This window comes from Cystoisospora suis, assembly GCF_002600585.1.
Source record: "Cystoisospora suis strain Wien I chromosome Unknown contig_1042, whole genome shotgun sequence".
Lineage (NCBI taxonomy): Eukaryota > Apicomplexa > Conoidasida > Eucoccidiorida > Sarcocystidae > Cystoisospora > Cystoisospora suis.
This window is the reverse complement of record NW_027153843.1, coordinates 36,791-37,913: the sequence shown is the minus strand read 5'-3', so window position 1 is coordinate 37,913 and position 1,123 is coordinate 36,791. Positions and strand designations below refer to the sequence as shown.

General features: G+C 48.4%; 1 protein-coding gene across 1 annotated transcript in view; it reads left to right on the top strand.

Annotated features, from left to right (window-relative positions):
• The window catches only part of CSUI_002473 (nascent polypeptide-associated complex alpha), a 13,022-nt gene extending 11,911 nt beyond the window's left edge, over positions 1-1,111 (top strand). The window contains exon 7 of the mRNA XM_068062673.1: positions 418-1,111. Within this exon, the coding sequence (XP_067925346.1) occupies positions 418-712 (295 nt within the window). The 3' untranslated portion in view covers positions 713-1,111. The remainder of the gene's footprint in view (positions 1-417) is intronic.
• The last annotated feature ends 12 nt before the right edge of the window (positions 1,112-1,123 follow it).

Here is a 1,123-nt window from a genome sequence, read left to right as displayed (position 1 = left end):
AGGCTTGTAGGGGGGAGGTTGCGTGTCTCCTTATGAGGGAGGCGCGGCGGAGAGAGAAACGAAGGGAGTTACCGTGTTTCGATCCTGTCCTTTCCGCCCTGTTGATCATGAGGACTCTTTCTTCGTACATTGTTGTATTGTCATGTGTATCGAGAAACCGAGTTGAATCCTTACTTCATGACTCCCTCCCACATTCACTCCCTACACTAGCACTGTGTCTTTCCCAAGGCGTGACCTCTGTTTGCCCTCTCTCTCCCTCCTTACTCCACCCCCCCGTCTGGTTATCAGCCTCTAGGCCGCCCTGAGAGTTCATGTTCATTCATTCGGTATCCGTTGTCTCCTCAGAGCAGCGCACTCGAAGACGGCGTAGAGGAGAAGGCAGGAGACGAGCTTATTTGTGTATCTCTCTGTTTTCAGGCAAGTTTGTGGACTTCTTTCACTCAGTGACGCAGATGGTGAAGCAGAGGGAGGAGAGGGCGACAAACGAGAAGAAGAAACGTTCAAGGAGACTAATGGCATCATAACGGCCGCAGTTGATCAGTCTTCTTCTTCTTCGCATGACAGAGAGAGTGATGATCTTCATCGTGATAGCAGTACAGTGAATTCCTTGAGCTTATTCAGAAAGACTGCTGCTGTATCTCTAGGCGTCCTGTCTCTTTTACAGCCTTCTATCCCATCCTCTCCTGAGGAGGAAGAAGAGAACTTTTTCTAAGTCTTTTTACGCAGACTCGCATGTTATACTATTGTCACTAGTGCCCACTCCTATCACGAGGCGATCTTCTGTGCGTTTTTTCATTTTCTCCAAGAAAGAAGAGACGCTCGTGCCTAGGAGTATTTGCAGGTGGTAGCAAGTAGGTCCATAGAAAAGTGGACGTGTGCTTGTACAAGCTCCAAGAATCCTGTGCTTGGAGTTTTGTTCGTTTGTGTTTCAACTGGATTTTTTTGTTATGACCAAGAAAGGCGAAGAGTTGCTTGCTTTCTTGAAGATTCGTACTGGTGGTGCTTGGGAGGTAGGGGGGGTATTCTGTACTTCCTGCCTCCCTCCTTATCAAAAGCCTTACTTCCGACACTGCTTAAGCTTCCGTACCATTGCACAGGGTCGTCTTAACAAGCGTCGTGGGAA